The sequence below is a fragment of the Pan troglodytes genome, chromosome 10, assembly GCF_028858775.2.
Source record: "Pan troglodytes isolate AG18354 chromosome 10, NHGRI_mPanTro3-v2.0_pri, whole genome shotgun sequence".
Taxonomy (NCBI): domain Eukaryota; kingdom Metazoa; phylum Chordata; class Mammalia; order Primates; family Hominidae; genus Pan; species Pan troglodytes.
The window spans coordinates 66368086-66395057 of record NC_072408.2 but is presented as its reverse complement, the minus strand read 5'-3'; the positions used below and the strand labels follow the sequence as shown (position 1 = coordinate 66395057).

Sequence of the window (26972 nt, the reverse complement as noted above, 5' to 3'; positions counted from 1 at the left end):
GCTACACTTAGCTTAACACATTTCATTAAAGAGCCCAGTAGTAGAGAATTCAAGACGGGTGTTATTATTTTAATTTCATGAAATCACTCCTTAATTCTAACTTTCAAAAGTCAAATTTTATTTCTTTAATTGCATGTGGATTGTTATAATGAGGAGAATCAGAACAGCTTATAGGACAATATTTCTTTTCTATTTTTCTTAACACACCATATTTATTAGGAAATTTACCTCCTACATTGTCCAGGGAATTAGGATGGGCGTTGGCCGTTTTTCAGCACTTCCTGGTTGAGGCCAAGGGCTCCACTCACGTGCCTGTCCATCCCTCTACAAGGCTTCCCTGGCAGCTTGTTTTTCCGTTTAAAATTTAACAATGACCAAATCCCAAAAAAGCTACCAGGCTAAGAAATGAAACATCTTTTTTTCTTTTAAGTCCGGAGAAGTGCTGCTGAGCACAGCTGGCTCGCTGCTGTTTCTGCGGCCCCCATCTCTGATCCTTTCTAGTCTCCTACCCCCCCCCCCCACCCCACCATAGGCAGGCAGAGCCGGATTTCTGCCCTTCAAACCCCGAGTGTGAGGAAGCCTCACCTGAAGTCCTCGCATCACCCTCCACCCTCACGCCCTTGTGTTTTAAAAAGCCACTGCGTTCGTGGGTCACTGCAGGGCGCCTCCGCAGTCTTTAGCAGATACAAGAGCATCCCTCCCACGGGATGTGCAGTGTAGTCAAGCTGAGTAAACTGGGATTTTTGGCTGCCTTTTCTGCTAGGGTGGGTGGGGAAAGGTATGTCCCCCAAGCGTTCAGTTCAGACTAGAACCTTTGAATCTCTCTCCTGTCTCGGTCTCTCCCTCCACCCCCTACCCCGCCACCTTTCACGGTGTGGGAGTTCTCCTTTCCCACACCAGAGAGGGGCGCCTTTCTAGCTTCCTTGTCCCCTCGCCCACTGATTAAAAAATGGAGGAAAAAACCAACCCCAAAACCCAAAACAAAACAAAAGCCCCAAACAAACAAACAAACCAAACCCACCGAAACCAAAACCAACTCCCCTCCCCCAAACCACACAAATGCGGGAGTCATAGCCAGTGGATCCGCTGGTGCTGAACGAATGGAAGCGCGGGGCGGGCCTGCGCGCGCGGCCGCCCTGCCCACGATGCTGTCGCCCCCGCGACCTGTAGGGCCTTCGCTGGCCCCTCACCCTCCTCCCGCCCCGGGCTGAGGCTGCCGCCGGTTTCGCGCCCAGTGCCGAGGCAGCGGCGGAGCCGGGGAAGGTCGGAGGGAGGGTGGTTTCCTCCCGCCCCACACCCAGTCTCCGAGCCGGATATATAGAGTGTCACGTTTGGGAGCCGAAAGACTGGAGCCTTTTCCTTGTGGCTGGAGCGCTTCCCGTAGCCTCGGGGAAGGAGCAGGATTTCGAGGACCACTAGTTGGACCCCATCCTCGTGCTGGAGGAACAGGTATTCCAGGGTCCCCAGCCCTGGCGCTCGCAGAGCCCACGCGCTCCAAAGGCAGAGACCGGACTGGGGGTGGCCCAGGAGGGAGGGCTCGGCTGGGTTCGCAGGGCGGGGCGGTTCCCGGCGGGACCTCGAGGAGGGTGGGTGTGAGGCCGGGTGGGAGGAGAGAAGCATTTGCGGAGGCTCTGCCCCCTGAAGCTGCCCCCGGCTGCACCCCAATCGTCACCGGCCGTTTACGCGCGGTTGGCGTCGGCGGAGCCCGCCAAGGTGGGGCGCGCGGGGGTTGCAAAGGGCAGAAAGCCGGGAAGGACCCAGCAAGGTTAATGTGGGGGGCCGCGCCTTGGGGACTGGGGACCCAGGAAGAGAGGCGCGGGGCCGAGTCCCACCCAGGCCTCCTGGGCCCTTGGGGCTATTCCTGGAGAGAGCGCGAAAGTGCTGGCGCCACGTGTGAAACGGCAGCCGTCCTAGGTCCCCTCCCGGTGCCTGGGACCGCCAGGGCGCCCAGTCCTGGTCCCCGGAGCAGGTCCTCGCCAGCCCCCAGCCCCACCCCAGGCTGCGCACGTCCCTACCCTCCCACCTGGGCCTCGCCGGGGTCGTGGCTGACGCGCGCTGGGGCGACTGGTGAGGCCAGGGCGGGCTTTGCCCCTGTAGGAAGTTTTAGACATCTTCCTGCGGCCTGGGCATCCTGGGGGTGTGCAGGGGAGCAGGTGCCAGAAGACTCCAACTGGAGTAGATGGCTTGCAGGAAGGCTGCTCAACACTCCTAGCAAGTAGAATTACCCGCGGGGCAGTCTCAGTCTATTAAAACAATTCATGCCCAATCTTATCCTACAAACCAGAGGAAGGCGTCTCACCTGCCAGCGGTGGCACCATTTCTTCCACGGTTGAGTTATGTGGTGTGAGCAACCAAGGTTATCGCTGGATCTGCAAGAGTTTGGCCACTCGTTGAAGCACGTAAAGTGCCCCCATTATGTGATGAGCAAGGACAGAGTAGGGTCAGAAAAGTGACCAGGGAATTCAGGTAGATCGTGCTTTTCTGTTTGCTAGGTCGAGAGAAATTTGACACTGGGCAAATGGAAATTTGAGAATTACCCCGTGGTTTCAATTACCCATCTCTGTATATTCCCATTTATAAGAGCTGGAGATTTGACTGACAGGTGTAGTTAGTCCAAAATTTAGAAAGGGGGGCAAGGGACTAAATAAAAACTTAAGGCAGCCACCTAAACTGCAAGAGCAGGCATTTCCGCAGAAGGGATATTTGTGTGTGAGACTTCTAGGAGATGGGCATGAGGTTTTTACCAGGCCGACGCGTGTGTCAATATTTCATCGGTAGTATTTCTCAGGATCCACGTCTTTACAGTACTCTTTTCCTAATTCTGAGGGCTGCTTCTGCCCCTGCTGTATTAACAAATTCCTCACTTACTCCTATTTCTAACATTGGGCTATAATTATCTATAAAAGAGATGTAAATCACCATGAGTTGGTAAATCATACAGCTATTAGAGAAATTAAAGTAAATGAAAATATGCTTTCCTTAAAGGAAGCTAAAATGTGACATCCAATTACAGAGGAAGAGGGAGAGGTTGAAAATAAATAAAATGGCTTATATTAGGGTATCACTTTGGGGTTTATAAAGCATATGATCATCTTGACCATCTCACCATCTGCTTTCCTATCTCCTGAGGAAGAAGCATTCTTGAGTGCATTTGTTTCTGGCAACATCTCATCAGTGTTAAGAATTCCTTGATTTTGCATTAATTCCCATGCACTCATGAAAACTTACTTATTCACAAATATAGCCTTGGGAAGGATCATGCACAGTGACCACCAGCATGCTTGTCCCTACCAATATATTCTGACATTGTAGGCTCTGTTGGAACATGTATTACCTTTGAAGAGGGTAACAGACCAATTTGAGAATCTGATGAAAGCTGTGGAATATGAAAGACAAATACATACATATTAACACAAAATTCCACCTACAATTTCAGGAGTTCATGGCCTCCTTGATGCCCAGCCTCCTACATTCTAGATGTCTAGAGGCTCCAGGCAGGGCCAGCTTCATGGAAATGCAAAACTGCAACCGCACAGGGCCTTGCACTTGGAAGGGCCCTGCATTTGGTAATGTTCTGCTATCACCGTCTGCTGGCTTAATAATTTTCAAAGAGGCTCTGGATCTTCATTTTGAACTGGGTCCTACAAATTATATCCTGACCCCAGGCTGACAAACTTGGTCTAAAACTAACCAAATAACAGTGTTTTAACAGCAATCCCACATTTATGGTGAGTTCTCCAGTACAAACCTGAAATTTATCTGCTGCTCACTTAGGTGCTCTTGGACATGTCATTCAGTCTTCCTACATTTCAGTTTCCTCATTGACAAAATAAAGACAACAGATGACACCTTCTACTTTCTTTATTTTCAAGGTTGTATTATCTCTAAGTAAAAAGAGGTTATAATTGTAAAAAATGTCTACTTGCTTTGAATAATTCTTTTCTAAAAAATATGCTGTTGTTGAAGGGTTAAACTTTGCCCTCCATTTTTCAGAAGTAGCTTGAGGAAGGTTGATTGAGCACACTAAAAAGACTGTAGAACCTTTCTGACCCTTATAGTTTGGTGGAAAATAAAACAAAAAGTAGGCAAGTATTCAGTGTGTTAAATACTCCTGAAATATCATTATTTGGACAAAATTAGAATTTTCAACTAAAGGTGCAGAATAAGTTCTTGGATCCCAAAGGTAGTTATTGAATTAAATTAATGTTTGGGTCTAATTAATCCAAACATCGAACCGTGAGAAAATGAGCCAATGACTGAAATTTTTTGAGGGGGTAATCCTTTTTGTTTCATTTAATTTAAAAAATCTGTAAGTTCAAAAGTTTGATCAAGTCATCCTTTAAAATATCCTAGGAAATGCCAAATCAATTTAAAGTACACCTAGTCTCTTGCCAAATACACCTAGTGACCTTTTGTAACTCTGGTGCCTCTTAAAGAGGAACTGAAAAAACAGGCAAGTCCTCTGTCCCCAGACTCCTCCCTTAACTACTCTCTGACCTCAAAACTTATCTTTATTCCAGCTGTCCTTGTTAGCATGATGGCAATACACTCAGAACCACTGAGGAATAAAATAGTGTGAAAGGGAATTGATCAAACTCCTTTATTAAGGTCTTCTAATGGCACTAGAAGGGATGAATGGAGATTCGTTCTTCATGCAATTACTCTGTGCAGGGGCATGCAGTGTACTTTAGGATACAAAGTAACAGTTCCTGTATTCAATAAACTTATGACATCATTAGTAAGACAAATATGTCAATATAAGGTATTAATTTAAAATAGCAAATAAGTAGTTACAAGGCAATAGAAGATTTGGCACCAAATGAGTGGTGCAGAAAATAAGTATAATTAATTCCCAAGAAGAGAATAAAATAAGCTGAAATGCTGAGGGAAGCATAAGAGGAAAGGCCCTTAGAGATAGCCCTTAAAGTTCTGCAACAGAGATGAACAAACAAGACTTTTGGGTGCCCAGGGACCACAGTGGCACTTTGGGGTGGGAAATGTGCAGAAAAGGAATATCTGGATGCAGCTGAAGTTTTATGTAAGGAAAAGGCTGGAGATAAGTCTGTAACAGAAATTCCCTCTAGCTAGCTTCATTCATGTAATAAATAATTAAGCCCATTCTGTGACCAGACACTGTGCCAGCTTTTCCACATTTGGTGTTGAACAAAGCAGACGTGTTCCCTATTTTTTTGGAACCTACAGACATTTACAAAATAAACATGTAGGAATACATTGTGGGAAGTAGCGTGGAGAAGAACAGAATGCTGTAAGAAAAAAATCAGGGGCACTGACTCCGTTTTGGTGTTCTGAGAAGGCTTGCTCTTTGACAAAGAAAGATTTCAATTGCTATTGGAAAGAATCATAGGGGTTAACTTGACTAAAAAAAAAAAATCAACAAAGAGAAAAAGCAATCTGGGCACAGGAAATTGCAAATGGGAAGGTCTTAAGAGAAAACGCTTGCAGCATTCAAGGGACAGAGAGAAGGCAGGCCTTGTGACTGCACTTAGGTGAGGGCGCTGCTGAGAGGCAGGACACCAGTTGGAGAGGGGAGCAGGTGGCTGGTCATGCCCAAATTCACAGGTGTTGATAAAGATCTTGAATTTAATTTGAGTGGGTTGCCATTGAAGACTTTTAAGCCAGAGACTGTTCTAATTTCTATTTTGAGGAACTCTTTATGTAGACAATAAGGAGAGTGAACTGGAGGGATAAAGGATTGGAGGTAGGAAGACCAGGGAGGACAGAGTGCAGGTGAGAGTACAGTCAGGGAGGAGGGAGAGAAGTGCACAGACTTGAGGTGTGTTTTGAGAGTTGGATTGACATGTCTTGGTGATAGATTGGATATGGTAGGTGGGAGAGGCAGAAAGAAGAGTGGGAATGAATTCATTTAATAGATACTGCTAAATGCTTATAATCCAAAACAGTAGGCTCAGATGCATATGATTTAGAGATGCCGTAAGAAGAACTGAAAAATAAAACAAAAACTGATCGCCCTGGTTATTACCTCTGGAAAAGTATACTGGCTGCTGGGATAGGGGTGAGAGAAAGGAGGGAGGAGATTTTTGCTTTTCATACTATCCTCTCTACTGTTTGAATGATTTTTAAAATCATGCTTGCATTTTATACTTTTTTAAAAAGTTATTAGCATGACAGATATAGCTCCTGTCTTTCTGACCTGAGCACATAGATGGAATATGGTGTAATTTCCTAAAATGAGAAAAATTAGGGAAGAAAGATCTGATCCTCTCCAAAATAATTATTCCAAAACATAATTTACTCCCCTGCTTAAAACCCTGTCATTCCTCTTCCTTGTCTATAGCAGTTTTTCCTAAACTGCAGTCTATGAATTATTATTTTCTTGGGATATTAACAGTTAAGTAAAGGAAGAAAAGCTTCCCTGATGATATGACTTTGAGAAACACTTGATTTAACCTACTTAACCAGTTGTGGTTTTGTTTTTGTTTTTTTGTTTTGTTTTGTTTTGTTTTTGAGACAGAGTCTCTCTCTCTTGCCCAGGCTGGAGTGCAGTGGTGTGATCTCAGCTCACTGCAAGCTCCGCCTCCCAGGTTCATGCCATCCTCCTGCCTCAGCCTCCTGAGTAGCTGGGACTACAGGCGCCCACCACCAAGCCTGGCTAATTTTTGTATTTTTAGTAGAGACGGGGTTTCACCGTGTTAGCCAGGATGGTCTCGATCTCCTGACCTTGTGATCCGCCTGCCTCAAAGTGCTGGGATTACAGGCGTGAGCCACCGCACCGGGCCCCTACTTAACCAGTTTTATTGCAGGAATCCTCAGAGCCTTTAATGTCCTAATGCATGTTAATAATCATCAAGAAAAGAGAGATCTTTTATGCTACATTTCCTAAACTTGACGTTGAAATGCTTTTCCAGCAGAACATCTAAGAGAGCCAGCATTCAGCATAACACGCTTTGGGAAATGCTGTCCTATATTAATAGATTAAACCTTTTAACATCTACAGTTCTCTATTAACCATAAGCTTCTCTCGTCTCTTTAATCCTACTTAGTTGGTGGAAAGCGGGAGACTGGAATTGACTCTGTTAATAGGCATTAAGTTGATGATGAAAACAACCCTGCTCTGTGGATGATATTCAGAAACAGGATCTGCAGTCTGATTAAAAGCAAAATTGTTGTTTGTTTTTCATTTCTACTTCTTTGGCAAGGTTCTGCAGGACCTCATCAAGATGCATTTTGTGAAGTCTATGTTTAATACATGTGACCTGAGGCATAAACAATGGGGAAGACTCCCCAGGGCCTCTTAGGTCCCGTGGTAGGCCTGGGCCTTATCTGATCTTTGTAAGCCATCCCCTGCAGGGCAATACAGTGTGACTACATAGGGTATCTGTAGGAACATTGGTTTTTGAGTCTCATATATCCACTTCCTGGATCCCCATGCATTTGCATGGTGGTAGGCTGGAAGCAGAAATGCAACTTATGGCCAAAGAACAGTGCAGCAGAGCATAATGGAAGAAACAGGTTCACACAGCTGTAGAATTCTTCCTTGGCTTCATCAGCTCTGTGTTCCAGCCCAGGGGTCAGCAGCTTTGGCCCAAGGCTGAAATCTGGCCCCTGCCTTTTTGTTTATTATTTGAACTAAGAATGGTTCTTATATTTTTAAAACTTTGAAAAAATCAAAAGAATAATATTCTGTGACATGGGAAAAATTATAGGAAATTTAACCTATATGAAATTTAACCTTCAGTGTCTATAAATAAAGTTTTATCAGAAAACAGCTTGTATCATTCGTCTAGTCATCCCTATTGGCTATGACTGCTTTAGTGCCCTAACCAATCAATTATTATGACCTTTAAATCCTAATATATTTACCTTGTGGTCCTTTACAGAAAATGTTTGTTGACCCCTGCTCTAAGGCTATGAAACTCACCTGCCATAGGTAATCTTAATTGTTTTGTTTTTCATTTGTTTAATTTATGAGGGGATAGAAATAAAATAGTTAAATTGACTTCCTAGTAGGTCCTCAAACATTATTGGCATTCAGGCACAGAAAGAGAAATACTGCATCATCTCATTTTTAGGTGGAATCTAAACATGTTGAACTCATAAATAAAAGTAGAGAGAAGAATGGTGGTTACTAGAGGTTGAAGGCAAAAGGTGGTAGGGGTGCAGGGTGTGGGGAGGTGGGGGGAAGTTACTGGTCAAAGGGTTCAAATTTTCAGTTAGGCAGGAGGCATACGTTTTGAGATCTACTGCACAGCGGAATGACTATAGTCAATGATAATGTACATTTAAAAATAACTAAGTAAATTTCGAATGTCTCACCAAAAAAAAGATAAGTGATGGCTACTGTATCCTCTGAATGTATGAAATTATAACTTGTAAATTTAAAATAATATTAATTTTAAAAATGAAACAAACTATTTTTGGCATTGGAGTCATGACAATGCCAGTTTTTGTTGATGGCTAGTGTTGCTAACGCTACATGCCCATGTAAAGAGCAGAAGACAGTCGCAAAGGTGATCACTTGTAAATTTTATTCAAACATTTGAACTCATGTATACAGGATAGGCACTCAGATAAATAAAACTACGGCGTCCAGAGGTAAGGGGGAAATTAAATCTAATATAACTTAACTGTTTTATTTTATTACCTCTGAGCAGATTGGATTTCCTATGAGTAGTCACCTCTGATTTTTATTTCAATAATGAAGCCAATCTTTTTTTATTATTAATGCACACTTTTATATGAAGAGTGGTAGTTTAGGGGTGACAGCCTCAATTTTGGGTGACAGAAATACAAATTTCTCTGTCCCCACCTTAAACCTACTGAATCAGAATCTTTGGCGTGAGGATCCCCAGGGGTTTCATAAGTAGCTGCCACAGCATAGGGGGAGATTTTGGAATAGCTAGTCCAGGTATTTCCATGGAACGTAGAGTCAGAAAATAAGACCTTTGAGACCTGGTGCTTGGCTCTGTTACTGCTGTCATAAAATATTTTCAGACAAGGGTGTGCTGTGTGATCACAGAGTTTGGATTATGGGTCTCATTGCCAGCCATATTGATTGGAAGATTTCTGTGAGATATCTAACTTTATAAAGAGGACTGGTTTCAGGTGACACCTTCATTCAATAGACATTTTCCCACTTTAATCAACACCAGTATTAAAATATCAATGTGATTAAACAATGCAATTAAACAATGAAAATTGATTAAACAATGTGGTTAAACAATGAAAAAAAAACCTTACTATAATTGCCAGACACTAAGAATAACATTTGCTTGTTGATTTAGCTGTATTATTTCAAAGTCCTAGATCATTTTGTATCCTTAACTGCTGCAGGTTTGCAAAAGTATTTTTCAACCTGCAGTTGATAATATGTATCCCCTATGGCTTTTGGACATCTTGCTTTTAAGGCATTTTAACTTCCCAGGCTTCTCCAGAGACAGCCCCAAAACATTGAAGCCCACACCTGAAGGGAGGAAGAGAAAGCAAACACTCCTCCCTGTGAATTTGTGTAGAAAAGACAAAAATATGGCTTCTCCAACCACTTACTCATCCTTCCATCTTAGCTGGGAAGCTGTTGGATCAGTAGCATCTGCTGATGAATAACAGGATGACCATAGGAGGCAAGAATAATATTTCCTGAGCCAAGAAATGAGAAATAGTTATAAAAACACCCCACATTTTAGATCATTTTTTAAAAATCGTGCACTATTTATCACAGGTCATTGAGAGGGCACATTCCACAGAAGTGAGCAAAAATCCCAGGTATCCTTGAAAGCAAGATCCTTGGAAATTAGGATGGCAATTAAGTTATGTGTCTGGTCCTGGTCCCAACATATTTGAAACCACTTAAGCACTTCCAGCAGAGTTAGATTCACCAGTGCACAGTATTGTCAAGAAACCAAAAGAATCTGCCCAGAAGAAATGGATAAACTGAGTAAAAGAAACTGTAACAAGTCAGTGTTTGTGCATGTATTAAAGATTTTTGCTTATTATTTTCAATAAAGGATATTTAATACTGAAAGTTGTATGGATAGAAGTAACATAGTTTTAGCATCTTAAAGATGGATGGTATTCAGTTAGTGAAATCATAGAGCAATTTGCCTAAAACTTAAGAGAAACTGTTTACTTAAAATAATATTTGTTCCTGATAGATATTAAGTAAATATTAATGAAACCAACTTGATGTCAGTAAATAATAATAAGTAAAAAAACCAACTTTGTATTTCTCTATTTCACTGTAACTATTGTCTCATTTTGAATTGAATATTATTTCACTTGTGTTTTGTTTACACAAGACCTTCAGGACATATCTGCCCTGAAGCTAAGCACATGATCTAAAAGATGGGCACTTGTTCTTTTACCAAAGAGTTTTCTGGGGATTGAGATCCACTTACCAAACTATTCTCAAAGCTGCAGGAATCTTTGATGGCTTGAAAGAATTAATTTCCTTCATCCAAATGAGCAGTTTGCTTCTTTCTCAGCAACTTGTACTTGCCATAACTCTCTTCTTAGCAGAAGTGTGACATTGCCTCTTCCTTCTTTTCCTTCTGCTATTTTGGTGCAGTCCTGCCGGAGGCAATGGTTATGCAAGTGCCACTGAATGCATTGCTGATCACAGGATGACACTTAGGTAAATTTAGGTCTCAGTTTCTTTTAGGACAGAGCAAACTTTTCCCAAATTAGACTTCCTTGAACTCCTAGACATACTATATGTTGGCACATATCACACCATCTTGTCTACGGTACATAGTAGTGAGTGCAAATAGCTTTGTCTTAACTAAGTATATTCACACTGGAAATTGTAGAATGTTCAAGTACCGTACCTATATTTGGTTCAATTCTCTTAAAGAAAATAAAAGCCAGTCCTGAAGACGTAAAGTGGCTTGTCACACATCCAGTTAGTGGGTGCATCAAGGCTAGTATCCACATCTTATGACTGCAAATCCCATGACAATTCCATTCCATTCATTCATTTATTCATTCGTACTATTTACTGAGTACCTACTGTGTGCCAGGCAGGGTGTTTAGCTTTGCAAATAGAATGCAAAACAAGTTATAGTACCAGCCCTCAAATTTTAGTACTCCCTACTCTTTGAGCAATATTTGGCCGATTGCAACTTGGAGTTTGTGCAAATTTTCAGTAATTATACCCAATGTGTAAATATACAATGCTCATATATCTTTATTTTCCCTTCTTCCCTCTTCTAACTAGCCCCAGTCAATGACTTGACTTCCCATAGCACCAAGCACTTAACACCAATAAGAGTAAGATGGGAGGCCGGGCACGGTGGCTCACGCCTGTAATCCTAGCACTTTGGGAGGCCAAGGCGGGCGGATCAAGAGGTCAGGAGATCAAGACCATCCAGGCTAACATGGTGAAACCCCATGTCTACGAAAAATACAAAAAATTAGCTGGGCTTGTTGGCAGGTGCCTGTAGTCCCAGCTACTCGGGAGGCTGAGGCAGGAGAATGGTGTGAATCCAGGAGGCAGAGCTTACAGTGAGCCAAGATTGCGCCACTGTGTGTGAGACTCTGTCTCAAAAAAAAAAAAAAAAGAGGGTATGATGGGAAATAGAGTTGAAATGAATTATGAAAAATTCCATAGGGAAGATCATGAAAATTCTTCCCCAGAAAACAATGTTCTTGATTCACCACCGCAAGGCTTGGGGGTTATTAGCTTGTGTGTCTCTCCTCTCGTTTACTCACTGTGTCACCAGGTCCTCTCTTTCCTCAAACTGGCTGAGACGTAGCTTGCATCCTCTAGCTTTCCTTTCCTTCCCTATCTAAAGATAGACACAAACTCTTGGTGTTTTAAGTACTTAAGTGCTAATCCTTGTAGGGAAAGTGAGAGGGGAAGAGCAAAAATAACCAATGTGAAGAAGTTATGAAGTTTCCAGAATGATACCGTTGAATCTTGGCATAGGATCAGTAGTTAGTTGCTTACTTCCTCTAAGATAAGTGGAAAAACCCCATTATCTTCAGCTATCTGTCTTTATTTCTGGAGGCAAGATCAAAAACCAACCATCTGCCCTATAAGTCCTTACTTATTCTCCTGAACTAGATGAGTACAGGCATTGTCTGATGAGAGGATTTCTAGCTTTCAACAGATTCTCACAGAATTCATGACCAGAACAACATGGGGTAATGACTGCTTTAGGAGCCATTAAGTGGGCCATTTTAGTTCCTTGAAGTTCTCTATACTCTGGCCACTGTCAGGTCAGGAAAGATGCCTTCTGAAGATTCCTCACAGAGACTGTACAGCTGTTTGGGATACATAGGATTTTATATTTCATCTTCAGTGATTCATGAGCATTACATTGTTCCAAAACAGAGAAAGGATTATGTCATTCCCCTGCATAACACCTTCCATGGCTCTCCATTCCCTACAGTAGCCTTGCCAAGTGTATGAGATGCTAATTGAGGTAGACTGTGGGAGGTGGGTGTTTCCGGTGCAGAAGAACCCTTGATATCACCTTCACTTCCTGCTATATGGCTGCGTATCGAAAGGCAAGTTACTTAACTTCCTGCTATATGGCTGTATTCAAAGGCAAGTTACTTAACCTTTCAGTCTTCCCAATGTATTCATTTGCTAGGGCTGCTGTAACAAAGTACCACAGACTGGGCGGCTTAACCAAAAGAAGTGTATTGTCTCACAGTTTTGGAGGCTAAATGTCTGAGATCAAGGTGTCAGCGGGGTTGGCTTCTGAGAGCTGTGAGGGAAGGATCTGTTCCAGACCTCTCTTTGCTAATAGATGGCTGTCTTCTCTTTGTGTCTCACATCCTCTTCTTTCTATGCGTGTATCTGTCTTTTTATAAAGACATCCATCATGTGGGATTAGGGACCCCTCCCCACTCCAGTATGACCTCATCTTAATTAATTGTATTTGCAGTGATCATATTTCCAAATAAGGTCACATTCTAAGGTACTGAGGTTTAGGACTTCAACATATAAAAGAATTCAACCCATAACACCCAGGAAATTATTACTCGACTCCTTATTATCACAATGGAAAATGAGATTAAACTATCTGCAAACCACTTTCTGTGTACTAAAAAAAAGTACATATATTTTTGGTATGGATTAATAGTGAACATAAGTAATGACTACTGACTTCACCAAGAGTTTCTTCTCCACATGATCTTTATTATTTTTTAGGTATAACATCCATGTGGAAAAGTGAATGTATCACAAATGCATTTAACACACACAGACACCTCCCAGATTCTATCTTCCAAGTTAAAAAAGAAAAGTAGAAAAACATTTATCAGCATCCTATAAGCTCCCCTCATACTCCTGGGCAGTCAGTACCTAGTGCCTCCCAGATTATCCACTGTCTTGACTTCTAAGTCACAGATTAGCTAAGTTCAAACATAGATTAGCTTTACCAGTTTTTGGAGTTTGTATAAATGAAATTATATAGTAATACTTTTTTTTACATCTGGCTTATTTACTCAATATTATGTTTGTGAGATCTTTCAAATTATTGTGTGTATTTGTAGATTATTCATTCACATTGCTGTGTAGTACTCCATACTGTGAATATGCCATACTTTATGCATTCTGTTGATGAAGACTTTAGTAGTTTCCATTGTGAGTTTCTTAGGACTAGAGCTGCTATGAGCATTCTTGAGAATGTCTTTTGTTAAACATACGTACACATTTCTTTGGGGTATACTTAGGTGTGAAATTGCTTTATGCAAAGAGCTTTAATAAATCTGCCAAAGCGTTTTCCAAAGTGATCGTTCAAGTAATACTCCCAGCAGTGGTAGTCAAGAATTTCCCTTGTTCCACATTCTTGTAAACACTTCTTATTTTCTGTCATTTTCATTTTCACCATTTGGGTGAGAGAGTAGTTGTGAGGCATGGTAGTTTTATTTGTATTTCTCTGGTGAGTGAAAAGATTGAGCACCTTTCTATATATTTATTGGCCACTTGGATATCTTCTCTTGTGATGTCCCCAAGTCTTTGCTCATTGGTCTATTGGGTTATCTATCTTTTTCATAGTTATTTGTGGGTATACGTTATATATTCTGGATACAATTCCTTTGTTAGATATGTGCTTTGTCAATGTCTTCTCCCAATCTATGCCTGGCCTTTTTGCTCTTTTTTATCTTTTAATGAACACAAATTCTTAATCTTAATAGAGTTCAATTTATTAGTGGTGTTCTTCATAGTATTTTTTGCCTACTCATGAAGCAAGATGTTCTTTTCTAAAAATTGTGTTGTTTTGCCTTTTACACTAAAAGTTATACTATCCATCTGAAATTAAATTTTTGTGTGATGTGAGAAATAAAATACATGTTTTTCCATGTGGATATTCAATTGACTCAACATTAATCATTAGAATTCTGCATTTCATTTTAAATCATGGGCACACAGTAGCAGTCTGGATACCTCAGAACGAACACATTTAAGGATCAAGTCATTTGAAACATATCTCACTATAATGACTTCTGCAGCCCATTTTGACTGTGAATAGCCTAGGCTGTTCAGTGTTAAGGTCAAATGCTCATTTAATCTGCTTGCAGGAACCTAATTTCTGGTCTAATAGATTAAGTAAAATAAAACAAATAAATGCATCCCCTTGGAAATAGGAAAAAATCAAAGTATACAATTTAAAATTAATTTGGATCCTAGACATAAGGGTTATTGGTGAAAAAAATTAATAGGTGAAAAGGTCTTGACCAAACATTTGGGGAGAAATAACCAAAAGGCTTATCTTTTATTATTAAGGAAGGCAAATGAAGGGCCCACTTGTCTTCATTATACTCACACATTTAATGTCTCACTAGTTCCCCCAACTCTCATCAAGATGGAAGACATGGAATAAGGAGAGATTGAAGGCAGAAAGATTAGCTAGGTGGCCATTCATTCTTTCATGCATTCATTCAACGAGTATTTATTCAATGATTATTGTACCAAGTATTGTATTAAGTTCTGTGAATATTAAGAAGAGTAAAACACAGTCATTGCCCTGAAGGCATTTGCAATCCAGTGGAGAAAATAGACAACTAAGTAGTCACTTACATAAATGTGATAATGAATAGAGGCTGTGAGAGTTTGGCAGATAGGACATTCAACTCAGCCCAGAGTGAGGGGAGACCTGGGAACCCCTTCTCAAAGTCTGAGGTTTGCCCACTGAAGGATAGGACAGGATGAAGGATGAATGGAGGACATAGCCTCTAGAGCTAGTCTACAAGATGTGTGATCGTGGACAAATCACTTTATTTCTCTGTGCCTTAGTTTTCTATTTGTTAAATGGGGTTTATAATAGTAACCACCATAGTTGATCTGCTAATTCATTCTTCCGTTAGAAGAGTGATTGACACTGAGTATGTGTTTAGTGAGTCAAGCTATTGTCATATGTGAGAGTTACAGCATTACAGTTGGTCCCGAAGTTCTGGAGAAGCAAAGAGGTATTATCCACAGCATTTGTCCATTGTGACAACTGTAGTAGACGCAGAAGAGCAGTGACCAGAACCCAGGAGTTCAGACTATTGTCCTGATTGTGCTCTATGTCTACATCAGATAAACGACTATATTATCTCTAAAGTTCCTTTCCACTCTCATGTCCTATGATTCTGCAGCTTCTGCTGAGATAGACTTAATAAATATGATTTGAATTCTGGTGGTAGAGAAATAAAGAAATCAAAATCCATTCTTAGATTTCCAGCTGAGTGACTGAGTGAGCAGTGATATCATTTCAAAAGAAACAGGCAAGTCAAGAAGAGATAGGTGTGTGGAGACTGGGAGACAGATTCGTGGATAGAATTTTTAGGTTGGAAGAAACCATTTCCATCATTTTATTTCAGTGTGGTAGAGAGGCAGATATTTCCATAGTTAATCACGACCACAGAAACAGGAGCCCTATTGCCTAGATCAGGGTTTGTCACTTACTAGCAAGTTACTTGAATGTTCTGCATCTGGCTTTCTTCATCTGTAAAATGCAGGTGAAATGCAGATTGAACCATGCACAATTGCCCTTTGTAGGTCAAAATGGTTGAGTGTTGGCAATTTCATATGGTTTGACCTAATAATAGATACCCTCTAAGGGGCTGTACTGAGAAGTAAATGAGTTCGTGTGTGTTACCTGCTTAGGACAGAGCTCAACATGTAATACAGTACTATGGAAGTGTTTCCCTTATTATTAAGGCCATTTAGCTTTTTCAAAATCGATTGCACCAAGCTTCATTTAGGAAGAACAATCAGGAATTGCATAGTACACCTATTTAGGTCTCTTTCCCATTCTTCACTTATGCAGGCACGAGGCCTTGATGAGGCAGTTAGTCCCTAGGAATACAGCTGGGTTTACTTTTGCCGACACGGCTGCTGCCATTTTGCTTGTTTCTCATGCCTGCATCTAGACAGGAATTGGCTTCTGCTCCAAAAGGAAATTTAGCATCAAAGTTCTCGGATGAGCTAGCTTCCTCTCCCTGTTCTTTTGTCCTCCACCCTCACTCCCTCCCTAGCCCAACTCTTGGTACCAGCAGGCCTAGTTTCCATCTCCCTCACAGTGTGTGATATTGGTGACATACTGGTCATCCAACGTCTGAAGGCCCTTGGTATTCTGGACACCCCGGCTGGCCCTGCAGAGACGGGAAAAGGAGAAGGGCATATCTAAGGCTAAGAAGAGGGAAGAACGGAGGGGAGAGTGAAGGGAGCTCCAGCTCTGAGCCATGAACTGAGGAGTAGGACAGACACAGAGGCTACTGAAGAACCCTGTTCTAGTTGCATGACTTTGACGAGTCTTAGACTGTTTGTGTGATGAGTCTCCAACTGTGCATGAACCAAGATGCAGAGAGATGTTAAAGAAGCAGGAAAAACAAAACTAAACTAAAGATGTATCTTTCCTGTGTCTTTTAAATCACAGGGACACAGTAGCAATCTGGACACCCTAGCAGTAAAAGCAGTATGAGTGGAGTTCCTTACAGAACTATTTACTTGCTGTTGCCTGGTGTCATAAACAGATTAACGATGACTCATACTGTTGGTTTATAATATATGTTCCAGTTTGTGAATTGTCTTTTCACTTCCTTTTTTGTGTGTTTTTGAAGCACAGAAGTTCTTACTATTAATGTAGGTGAAGTTACTGAATATTTTCTCTTTGTTTTCAGGTATTTGTATCTTGCTTAAGGAGATGATTCCCTATCTGCTTCACATTTTAAGTAATTAGTATGTAAACCTCTCCTACGTTAGGCTGTGGTTTCAAGTTTGCAACCATTCAAGTTTGCAATAGTTTATTTTCTCTTGTTGGTGTCACCCTGGTGATACATTTTACACAAAAGAAGGAAATACTCTAAGGATGAAATTCAGAATTACAAATTATGGCTGATTAAAATCACCCTTACTAATTACTGAATGTTTCACAAGTGCAAGACACTTTACAAAAAGTTTGTCGCATCAATCCCAGGGATCACAGACGAGGAAAATTAGGCCCACAAAGTTTAAAATATAATCATTAAGCAAGCAATTAACATAAAAATATAGTTATTATTGAAAGCATAATTTTGGTTAGGAGAGAGTTCCAACTCAAAAATCTCCTTTGAGAACTAACCTAAAGAATGCTTTGGGTGTTGAAATATTCCCATTTTGTTTGAATGTAGTAGACACATTTCTGTTAAAAGTAGCATCATATTTGCCTGAAAATCAATGAAAAATGATTTCCTTCTTTTTCGATGATCAAATTTTTCAAGAACAGAGTGTCTTTGTTATCAAGGACAGTTTGGAAAGCAGTTGTACCAAATAGGTAAACATTTGGAGCCTTGAAGAGGAAATTAGCTGTTGAGGTTAGAGTTTCCTTGCAAATTCAATACATTTAAGTTCACAGAGTTCTAATATTCTAATACATGGTAATTAAGAAAAAAATATATAGAACAGAGTTATCAGGTGTCCAAATGTCCTAGATGTTGTTGTATAGGAAAAACAGGAAGCAAATAAACACCTGGTAAAAAGCTTTCTCCTGTCCTATAGCAGTTAGAAGATGTAAATTTCTTTCATCAGAATTTCAGTCTTGGCTCTGTCTCTAACAATGGCCTTAGCCAAATCACTACTTGTCTCTGATCCTCAGTTTCCTCATCTGTGAATAACAACATCTACACTATTTATCTCCCAAGGTTTTTGTGAGAAGATACTGAAATGTGTGCATGAAATGCTTTGAGAATTGTTAATATAAAGTCTAGGATGTAAATTATAAGAGTTGCTGATATATTAATAGTAAATGGTATTGACAGTATCTAAGACTGATAAGGTCTTTTGTGTGTGTGTGTACAGACTTTAATATCTATATCTATACATAATTTTATACATGATAATAGTAATTTTCATTTACATTACATTTAACACTCCTTGGAGGACTTATTATGTCCATTATTTTATGTGAGTCCCTGAGTAACCTTGTGAGGTGGACCAAGTGTTGTCTTATCTTTCCATGTTGATAATGCAGATCTCTGCTTTCTGACCAAAAGGAAAACCTCTCCTCTTTGGCAATTTCCATAGCTTCTGTCAGTCCTTGTTGCTGTTGCCCGTCACCTCCAGATTATTCCCTGATATTTATCAAATATGTGGCTCACATATGTCCTCTCCTTTCCTACTTCTGAGAGTATTCTTAACTTCGAAGTCCATGTGGATGAACATTCAGCACTCTGATGCTTTGACCTCACACTTTCATCAGTTTTCATTTTAAGCACTAAAGCACCCAATTTTTAGAAACCTACTTCCAAGGCAAGTCCTCAGGCTTTGACATTGCTCCAGACAGCTATATCTGAAATCTCTAAATCTGACAGTTCACTCTTGGACAGTGACCTTCTTTACTTCCAGCTCTCTTAGTTTCTTTCTCCCCCTATAGCTATGGTTCCAGTTCAGCAGGACTTTCATTCTTCAAACTCCCCATGATCCCTGCCCCTGATACAGATACACATATGCACTTTCTCATAGTCAATGAGCTTCCTCTGGATCTTACTTCCTTCTCTGTGTAGCCTAGGTCAATTACTTTAAGAGTACCCTTGCCAACTGCTTCTATTCCTACCCTTTTTATTTGTTACTCCCAATTTGGATCTTGCCAATAATCGATTTTTCCTGCTCCAACCACCAGCAGTCAGGTGTTGCTGGAGAAAAACCAGGTAAGTATGTGTATGAAATGGAGATGGTACAAATCCATCGCTATCCCCATTGGATACTCTGCTGCTTTCAGCTTCTTTGCTGGTTTCTGGTGTGTTTTCTATTCTATCTGAAGGAGTTGTTATAAATATTTACCCCTTTCCAGGAGCTTTTTCCTTTACTTGCAACTTTTAAATTAACATTATATGATCTTGCCTCACACTCCACAGAGAAAAGAAAAATAACCAAAGATCTGTCTCTGGTTCTGCTCCAACCTCCCTCTTTTCCTTCTTTTTAGAGAATGACATGACATTCCCCTATTCAAGTCTGACCTACTTTTTTGTACAAATTTTATTCCCTCTGAACTTCTCCAGAGGCTTACTTCCACTTATTTTCGTTCTCTCCTTTTCAGTCTCTCAGAGCACGTAGATGCTCAAACATTTCATTTCACTAACAAATAAATGAGCATTCCACACACACCCTTATTTTTACATCCTTCTATTCTTCAATTGTTACGTCATTATCCTATATCACTTTTCCTCTTGTGGTTGAATGTCACCCAGAGGTACTTTACATTAGCTCTTCTGATTAAGTAATGCCTCCACGGAGTTGTCATATAAATACTACAATCCAACAACAGTTCACGAATTATCCTGACACTTTGGTGCTTTATTTAGTCACTTCTATGTTGACATTTTGCCTTATTCAGTAAGGAAGTTTGCTTTAGATAAATATATGACGGTAAATTGCAGCTTTGACCAATGACTAGAGAGAGTATGAAAGCATTAACTATTACACCTCGTGTAAGAAACAAGAACTTTAAGGATAGTGATGGGAATTGTGGAAAAAAATTCCTCATTACCAGTTACTAATGTGACATTCTTGGAGAGATGGTGCTTCCCAAATAAACAGTGTCGTCAAAATAAATGTGCATACCCTCATAGATGAAATACAAATAGTTTTTTTACGCAGGATTCCAGAAAGTAGCAGAGGGTGGGATCTTGATAATGTGTCAGTCAAGAGTAAACACAGATGCCAGGGAAGTCTTTCTTGCACAGTTAGTTTATCCCGCTTGAAACCAGAGGCCAGCTGGGAGTTGCTGAACTTTGGTTCTCGCTCCATAAAAGGGAAGCCTGCAATTAGATGAACCCTTGCCTTTGCTGACAGAAATTACTGAGATTTATGATACTGTGAGGGTACGTGGGGGACCTTATATTCTTAGCAAATGTCAAATTACCCTGATGATATTTCTGGTCAGCTCATTTCTGGGGATGGAGAGCAGTGTGCTTACTGACAGACTAGGCCCTGTGAGGCATCCTCATTTGGTGCATGTTCAGATGTTTCAAAAGCTCATTTCTAAAGAACAGGCTCAGAAAGAAATTAACAGAAAGTAATTCAAACTACCAATAATCATAATTTAGTATTCATCTTGTGTCCAGAATTGGTTCCTTCCAGTGGGTTCTTGGTTTTGCTGACTTCAAGAATGAAGCCGCGGACCTTCGCGGTGAGTGTTACAGCTCTTAAGGATGGTATGTCTGCAGTTTGTTCCTTCAGATGTGTCCAGAGTTTCTTCCTTTTGGTGGGTTCATGGTCTCGCTGACTTCAAGAATGAAGCCGTGGACGTTCGTGATGAGTGTCACAGCTCTTAAAGGTGGTGTGGACCCAAAGAGTGAGCAACAGCAAGATTTATTGTGAAGAGCAAAAGAACAAAACTTTCACAGCATGGAAGGGGACCCAAGTGGGTTGCTACTGCTGGCTGGGGTGGCAAGCTTTTATTCCCTTATTTGTCCCCTCCCATGTCCTGCTGATTGATCCATTTTACAGAGCGTTGATTGGTCCATTTTACGGAGTGCTGATTGGTCCATTTTACAGAGTGCTGATTGATGTGTTTACAATCCTTTAGCTAGACACAGAGCACTGATTTGGTGTGTTTTTACAGAGTGCTGATTGGTGCATTTACAATCCTTTAGCTAGACACAGAGCACTGATTGGTGCATTTCCAATCCTCTAGCTAGACAGAACAGTTCTCCAAGTCCACACTCGACCCAGGAAGTCCAGCTGGCTTCACCTCTTAATCCCCCCTCTAAACAGGACACCCCAACTGCTGTTGGGAATTGGGCAATGACCACTGTAGCTACTTCCTGCTGGATAGGGGCAAAGTAGCAGCCCTGCAGTTGTAGTGTCCTCCAGAGGTGAACTCTTTAGGCCAGTGAAAGGGCCAGTGGGTCAGTCCAGAGGTCCTTGGTAGAAGTTGTTAGTTGAGCTCATTTGGGGTTCCATTTGTAAGACCACCTGTAGCTCGATGGCCTTCATCCTAGAGGAAACAAATTTGACAAGGAGGTTAAAAATACAGGGCCCGAAGGCGAGTAATAGCAAGATGGCAGTCACGGGACCTAGAAAGGGGAGAAGCCATGTTGTGCAACTCCAGAGGTTGGTATAAGAATTTGAAAGGCATTGTCTGATTTCAGAAGCCTTTTCCTGTAAATGCTGGGCAGCGTTTCCTACTATCCCTGACTGGTTAGTGTAAAAACAACACTCTTCCCCTAAGAAGGTGCAGAGTCCTCCTTTCTCAGCATTGAGGAGGTCTAGGCCTTGGCGGTTTTGGAGAGTCACTGCTGCCAAAGAGTCTATTTGGGATTGTAGAGTAAGGATAGATTTTGTTATTTCTTGCAAACTGTCTGAGAAATCCTTTGAGAGTTTGTAGTAGTAGGATAATGTAGTAGATATACCTGCTATTCTAGTTTCTGTAGCAGCAGCCATTCCTAACCCTATAAGTAGGGGTATTAGTTGTATGGCCCTGCACTCTCGGACTTGAGCTTTGAGGGGCACAGATAGGGTATGATTTCCGTAAGATTAGAAGTTAGGATAATACAAGTTACACCGTTAACTTTTTTAGCAAACTTTACTTTTGTTGAAAACCTTGTAAGTTTGGGATTTCAATTATTCTTTGCTATTAATAAGACCTCATTCAGCCCATATTAACTTAGAATTGGTATAGATGGCTCCTTCCTGATTCTGTAAGTACTTTAAGGTTTGGCTGAGTGCAAACAGCTGGCACATTTGAGCAGACCAGTTATTAGGCAATTTTCCTAACTCTGCTTCTGCAAGAGTTTCCTTATCATTTACTGAATACCCATTGTGTCTTTTTCCCTTAATCGCCTGGGAGGAAACATCTATCTCCTGTCCTGAAGGGAGTTCCTCCTTGGTCTGGTCAGACCTTTGTGTGGTAATTAAGATTTAGATCCCCTGTTAGGAAACCTGCTGGGTTAAGGATTTTTGTTAGGAAGGCTATGGGTTGTCAGTGGCCTCAGTGCTTTTCGGCTATGCCCTTGTTTACACTGACAACAAGGTGGTACTGGAGTACCACGGAGAAGACCTTCAATTATCAATTATAGGTTTTAAATGTACCCTGGCTTTTAAAGGAATAGGATACACTGTTTTTTCTTTAGTATTTTCATCTCTCTTTCTTTTTCTTTTTCTTCTTTGTCTCTCTCTTTCTGACTCCCTCTTTGTCTGTTTCTTCCTTTCTCTCTTTGACTTTCTGTCTCTCTCTTTCTCTCTCTCTCTGACTCCCTCTTTTTCTCTGTCTCTTCCTCTCTCTCTTTGACTTTCTGTCTCTTTCTCTGTCTCTCTGACTCCTCTTTGTCTCTGTCTCTTCCTCTCTCTCTCTCTCTCTCTGACTTTCTCTTTCTCTCTTTCCTTTCTGCTGGTCTTTCCCTGCCTCTGCTAGCCACTTATGCTGCTGTTCTCCCCTCACCTTCCCCTTTTCGATGGCTTCGACAGTGTAAGACTGCCACCTCCTTGGGTTTTTGCACTGCGTGCAACAACTCCATGATTTACTTGTGGTATTTAATGGGGGTTCCCCCAGAGGTTAGGAACTCCCTTTCTTTCCATATTGCAGTATGGGCATGTGGGATTAGATAAGCATACTTACTATCTGTAGCGAAGTCTCCCAGTGACAACTGAGGAGGTGGAAGAAATACCTGATTACAGGCTGTCCCAGGATTCCTCAGATGGTAACAGACCTTGAGGACAGCTGTCCAGGACAGGAGATTAACAATGAGAAAGCCATGCCAGTGTCCAGGAGGAAGTCAATTTCCTGGCCATCAATGAACTGGTGCTTGCCCCAGGCACTCTCAGTCCTGTAGTTGGATCATCTGGTTGGGGGCTTCTGGCCCAGAGAACCTTTGTCCTCTGGGGCAGTGTGCCGTCCAGTGATTGCCTCGGCATAGTGGACATGGGTGAGGGGGCAGCTTGTTTCTCATAGGACAATCTTTTTTAAAGTGTCCTTGCGTGAGGAGTGCCTCTGCCCGGCTGCTGCCCCATCTGGGAAGTGAGGAGCACCTCTGCCCAGCTGCCACCCCATCTGGGATGTGAGGAGCGCCTCTGCCCGGCTGCCCAACCATCTGGGAAGTGTGGAGTGCCTCTGCCCAGCTGCCCACTGTCTGGGATGTGAGGAGTGCCTCTGCCCAGCTGCCGCCCCATCTGGCAAGTGAGGAGTGCCTTTGCCGGCCCACCAACCACCTGTGAAGTGAGGAGCACCTCTGCCTGGCCGCCAACCATCTGGGAAGTGATGAGGGCCTCTGCCCAGCTGCCGCCCCATCTGGGATGTGAGGAGCACCTCGGACTGACTGCCCACCATCCAGGAAGTGAGAAGTGCCTCTGCCCAGCTGCCCACTGTCTGGGAACTGAGGAGCACCTCTGCCCGGCCGCTGCCCTGTCTAGTAAGTGAAGAGTGTCTCTGCCTGGCCGCCACCCCATCTGGGAAGTGAGGAGCATCTCTGCCCTGCCGCCCAACTGACTGGGAAGTGAGGAGTGCCTCTGCCCGGCCGCCAACCATCTGGGAAGTAAGGAGCACCTCTGCCTGCCTGCCGCCCAGTCTGGGAAGTGAGGAGCGCCTCTGTCTGGCCGCTGCCTCATCTGGGAAGTGAGGAGCACCTCTGCCTGGCCACCAACTGTCTGGGAAGTGAGGAGCGCCTCTGCCCAGCCACCAAATGTCTGGGAAGTGAGGAGCGCCTCTGCCTGGCCACCAACCATCTGGGATGTGAGGAGTGCCCTCTGCCCGGCCACCAACTGTCTGAGAAGGGAGGAGTGCCTCTGCCCGGCTGCCCCACCGTCTGGGAAGTGAGAAGTGTCTCTGCCTGGTCGCTGCCCCATCTGGGAAGTGAGAAGCGCCTCTGCCTGGCTGCTGCCCCATCTGGGAAGTGAGGAGCACCTCTGCCCAGCCACTGTGCAACCTTCCAAGTGTGAAGTGACAGCCTTGTGTGTGATCTTTTCTGTCTTCCCCAAGTTTGCATTTTCGACATTAAAGTTTACTTTTTAATTAAAAGTTAAAAAAAAAATAAAGTGTCCTTGCAAACCACACTGATAACAAGCCCTACCTGGTGATTGGCCTGCTCCATTTTCTGTCCTCTCTGAACCACTGAGGTTTGTTTGTCTGAGGGCCATGACTAAGGCTGCAGCCTTTCTCTGATCTCGCTTTTCCTTTTCAGCCTGTTCCCCTGGTCCCTATTATAGAACGCCGAGGTTGCCAGGTTTAATAATGCCTCCAGATTTTGTTCAGGACCCAGGGCTCACTTTTGGAGCTTTCTCCTGATATATGCAGCTGATTGGGTAATAAACTTATCTTTTAGGACCAATTGACCCTTGAGTGAGTCAGGTGACAGGGGAGTATATTTTCTTAAGGCCTCCCATAGCCGCTCGAGGAAGGCAGAAGGATTTTCTTCCTTTCCCTGAGTTATGGTGGACATCATTTAATAATTCATGGACTTTTTCCTAATTCTTAGTCCTTCTAGAACACAGGTCAACAGATGTTTTTGACTCCAGTCCCCATGATCTGAGTTGAGGTCCCAGTGGGGCTCCATACTGGGGATGGCTTGCTGACTGGTAGGGAATTTGTCCCTTTCTTCGGCTGTCATTCTATCATTTACTTGACTAAGATACCAGGTATCTCCAAACTCTCAGGCTGCAGCTAAAGCTGCATTCTTTTAACTAAAGGCCAGGTTTTGATGTAACAGTAGCATGACTTCTCTCCAAGTGAGGTCAAAGGTTTGCCCTAGAGCCTGTAGGACATCTGTGTACCTATCAGGATCATCTGAAAACTTCCATGGGTCTGCTTTGAGGGAGAAGGGGATGTGTACCCGGGTTGGGCCAAATTCCCCTTCCCCTACAGCTTGAAGGGAACATAACCGATAGCCTGGGGGTTTTTGTGGTCCTTTGGAGATTTCCTTGCTTGTTTCCTTCTGGGCAGGGGAGATTAGAGGAGGCTTATCATTAATAGGAAGGGGAGCAATAGGGAGGCTAGGATATGGGGATAAGCTGAGAGGTTATCTTGTGGGATGTAAATTGCAAGCTTTGCATAGTTGTGGATTCTCCTTCAATGAAAGGAAAGCTTGGACATAAGGTATTTCACTCCATTTACCTTCTCTCTTACAGAAAAGATCAAGCTGCAGGATAGTATTGTAATTTATACTTCCCTCAGGTGACCATTTTTCCCCATCAGAGAGAGAATACTGGGGCCAGGCCATAGTGCAGAAAAAAATGTGTTGCCTCTTTTTCAGGGTTTGCGGGTCAAATTGGTCCCAATAGCTTAGGATGCATTTCAAGGGTGAGCCGGTTGATGCCTGAGTGTTTCCCACCTGAAAGACAAAACTCTCCGCAGTTTTGGTTTGTTTGTTTCCCCACACCCCCCCTACCCAAGAACCCACAACAGTCCCTAGACCTTGCTGATCAGAATAGTTGCACTCACCTATGCAGCAGCAGAAACACTAGTTTTCCTCCTAGACCACAAGGAGGACTGGGGAAGGTTGGATTTAGTGGCCCTTACCAACACATTCTCAAAAACCTGCACCTTTGCCTGTCCTCTTAGACCACAAAGAGGACTGAGGAAGGTCAGATTTAGTGGCCCTTACTGACACATTCTCGAAAACCTGTTGGAGTCCTAAGCATTCTCCTGTTAGTATTGGGACTTTACCCCTGTCCTGTAAAGATGTTATGCCCCAAAAATGAAGTGGAGGGCCATACCCCAAGGGAGGGAAGTGATCTCCAGGGTTGGAGGAGTGATGCCTTTTGTCCTCACCTGAATAGGAAGGATATCATTTCTGAAGCTCCCCATATCCTAGCTTCAGGAATAGCTTTTGTTAGGCCTGCTAGTCTGAGGAGGGATCCTAACATTCCAGAGAAGATAGTCTGCCCCTCCCCCACCACGATGGGGCTTTGGGCAAAAAATATGTCTTTCTGATTGATGAGCCCGGGTGCCTAAAGAAGGGAATGGAGTGCTGGAGTTTATACTAGAAATTATTCTTATAGGAGAAACTGGAAAAGCACCAGAGACAGGGAGTGGTTTTTATTCTTTTTTTTTTTTTTTTTTTTTTTGAGATGGAGTCTCGCTGTGTCACCCAGGCTAGAGTGCAGTGGTGCAATCTCGGCTCACTGCAAGCTCCGCCTCCCCGGTTCATGCCATTCTCCTGTCTCAGCCTCCCAAGTAGCTGGCACTACAGGGGCCCACCACCATGCCTGGCTAATTTTTTGTATTTTTAGTAGAGACAGGGTTTCACTGTGTTAGCCAGGATGGTCTCGATCTCCTGACCTCATGATCCACCCACCTTGGCCTCCCAAAGTGCTGGGATTACAGGCATGAGCCAATGCACCCGGCCAGGAGTGGCTTTTAGAAGTGGGACTCGCCTCAGAGAAGAAAGGTGAGAAGAAGTTTGTCTGACAGGCGTTAGGACCCAGGAGGCAAGGGTCAGGATAGATAGGATAGAGGGGCGAGTCTCACTTGGGCGATGTGACTTTGAGAGTTCCACTCATGGCCACAAGGTCAACCAACTTGTTGTCGGGACCCCGAAGCTGAATGGCTTTCCTCTCTGGTGACCCTCGGCTCAGCCCAGAAGTACAG

General features: G+C 42.6%; 2 protein-coding genes across 7 annotated transcripts in view; both read left to right on the top strand.

Moving 5' to 3' along the window:
* The window catches only part of LOC134807533 (collagen alpha-1(II) chain-like), a 59740-nt gene extending 35303 nt beyond the window's left edge, over positions 1-24437 (top strand). Inside the window, exons 4-5 of the mRNA XM_063786185.1 lie at positions 1213-20579; positions 23360-24437. Coding sequence (XP_063642255.1) covers positions 1213-2219 — 1007 coding nt within the window. The 3' untranslated portion in view covers positions 2220-20579; positions 23360-24437. The remainder of the gene's footprint in view (positions 1-1212; positions 20580-23359) is intronic.
* The window catches only part of FAR2 (fatty acyl-CoA reductase 2), a 186596-nt gene continuing 160722 nt past the window's right edge, over positions 1099-26972 (top strand). For 5 of the 6 annotated variants that reach the window (XM_063786827.1, XM_063786826.1, XM_009425684.5 and 2 more), the window contains exon 1: positions 1317-1449. The gene's annotated coding sequence lies outside the window, so the exon portion shown is untranslated. Of the gene's footprint in view, positions 1450-26972 lie in introns of all 6 variants that reach the window. The other variant, XM_001141623.8, reaches the window with a different exon arrangement.